The sequence below is a fragment of the Mandrillus leucophaeus genome, unplaced genomic scaffold (assembly GCF_000951045.1).
Source record: "Mandrillus leucophaeus isolate KB7577 unplaced genomic scaffold, Mleu.le_1.0 Scaffold199, whole genome shotgun sequence".
Classification (NCBI taxonomy): Eukaryota; Metazoa; Chordata; class Mammalia; order Primates; family Cercopithecidae; genus Mandrillus; species Mandrillus leucophaeus.
In genome coordinates this window covers 1,611,442-1,613,628 of record NW_012102020.1, presented here as the reverse complement: position 1 = coordinate 1,613,628, position 2,187 = coordinate 1,611,442, and the positions used below count along the sequence as shown (strand labels likewise).

Sequence of the window (2,187 nt, the reverse complement as noted above, 5' to 3'; positions counted from 1 at the left end):
AACAGGATAAAATAGATTTTCAAAATTTCTTTTATAGGGTTAAGAAAAAAAGACTGTGAAAAGGAAAACTACTGTTTTCAAAGTTGTACAAATTTTCTAAAAGTTGTACTGAATTTTATTCTATTCGTTCCCTAAATAGGTTCATTTGTATGAAAGCAGTTATAGCCAAAAAAGAAAGAAAGAAAAAAAAAGCTGTTTCATTAAAATGGAATAGCCAATAAAAAATAAAAATAATAAAAAACAAGTAATCTACTTGGCACTAAAACTGTTACAATATCGACATGTGAAAACTCAAAAGGATTTTTGGCGAAAATTAACACAGGACAAAACAGGATTTATTTATTTTAGGTTCAATTTTAAAATTTTTTTTGGAGACAGTCTCCACAGCCCAAGCTATGCTGCGCAGGCCGGCGTGCAGTGGCGATGCACGGTGAGATCACGGCACTTCACAGCCTTGAACTCCTGGGCTCGAGCAATTCTCTTGCTTCAGTCTCCCCAACTAGCTGGGACTACAGGTGTGTAGCGCCACTATGCCCGGCTTTCAGGCTCTATTTTACTTTGGGTTTCAATTAATTTCTTCTGGACTGAGGCACATGATAATTTGGGTAGTCAGTATTCTGGGAGTTTTGAAATAACATCTTGAAAAACAAATGGAAACTTACTGACGAGTTCTCTTTGCTACTACATCGTCTAGCAGTTGTTCTGTATTCAACTGGGCCTGAACCTGAAGAGAAAAAAAAAAGCAGTAGGTCCCACAGAAAGCAGAGGATTGAATCCAAAGAGCGATCCTGCTCTAGAACCTTATAACCCAGTGGGGTGTGTGCATGAATGCAGAGAGGCCTGTGCTATTCTGGCAACACTTCCCTGTCGGAATTCCTGTATCAGAACAAGTGGCAAATACAGGTTTATTCCCAAATAACATGTTAAATTATTATAAGACATTGCTATTGAGGGTAAGGACAGGAAATAAAAAACGTACAACAGAAAGAACTAATCTACTGCCATGTTCCTCATATCCTGAACCCAATGCTGCCTGTGACTGAGGCTTACTGAGGGTGGCTGCTCAGGATCCTCTTTGGGTTAAAAAAACAAAACAAAACAAAACAAAACAAAACAAAAAAACACTGCCACAGTTTTTAAATACCTTCAGGCCTCTTCTGAAAAGAAAAGTTGCCTGACGAGTATCTTTCTGATGATTTAATTTATTTCCACTCCTGGTAAAATTAGCTGGAATGTTATTTCTGCAACAAAAACACATATGCCACGCTAAGCCATTTAACTACTTTCAAACGTCTTGAGGAAAAATAAGCAAAAATAGTTAAATTCATAGGCTGAAAACATGAGGTGCAAGTAACAAACAACTCTGAATTATTTCCTTATTAACATGAAGCTACTGAGATTTGATTAACAAATACCTCCCTCCGAAGCACAGCACATAGCCACCTGTTAATTTCGAACCACTTTATCGTCCAAACATTCAATCCTCTAACATTTCATATATCTTCTGAAGACAATAATAATCACATTTTTAGTGCTATTTCCTATATTTGGTGAAAACGTAACTTCACAATTTACAGGATTAGTACAAAGAAAAACTACACATAGGCCAAACTGAAGACCTAAAATAAACTGAAGACCAAAAATAAAGACAAAGGTTTGAAAAATAACATCTCCTCCTCCAGCTTTCTCTTCCTTCCTCACTCAGAAACTGTTATGTATTAACATAAACCATAAAGGCCAGGCATTATGGCTCACACCTGTAATCCCAGCATTTTGGGAGGCTGAGGTGAGTGGATCACTTGAGGTCAGGAGTTTGAGACCAGCCTGGGCAACATGGTGAAATCCTGTCTCTACTAAAAACACAAAAACTAGCCAGCCTTGGTGGCACGCGCTTGTAGTCCCAGCTACTCAGGAGGCTGAAGCATGAGAATTGCTTGAATCAGGGAAGCAGAGGCTGCAGTGGGCCGAGATCACGCCACTGCACTCCAGCCCAGCGACAGACTTCATCTCGAAAAATAAATAAACCACAGAAAACCTTATACTCTTCTGTTTCTTGTTCTTTCATGCACAGAACAATGCTGTTAATTATGTTTGACTTTCACCAATTCTTTTTTCTTTTTTTAATTTTACTTTAAGTTCCGAGACACATGTGCTGAACATGCAGGTTTCTTATGTAGGTATATATGC

The 2,187-nt window shown here is 38.1% G+C and overlaps 1 protein-coding gene across 2 annotated transcripts in view; it reads right to left on the bottom strand.

The window, feature by feature from the left end:
- Positions 1-2,187, bottom strand: part of FYTTD1 (forty-two-three domain containing 1) — a 45,971-nt gene that overhangs the window by 10,178 nt on the left and 33,606 nt on the right. For both annotated transcript variants that reach the window (XM_011978711.1, XM_011978710.1), the window contains 2 exons: positions 1,145-1,241; positions 663-724 (listed from right to left, as the gene is read on the bottom strand). In XM_011978711.1, the coding sequence (XP_011834101.1) occupies positions 663-724; positions 1,145-1,241 (159 nt within the window). The remainder of the gene's footprint in view (positions 1-662; positions 725-1,144; positions 1,242-2,187) is intronic.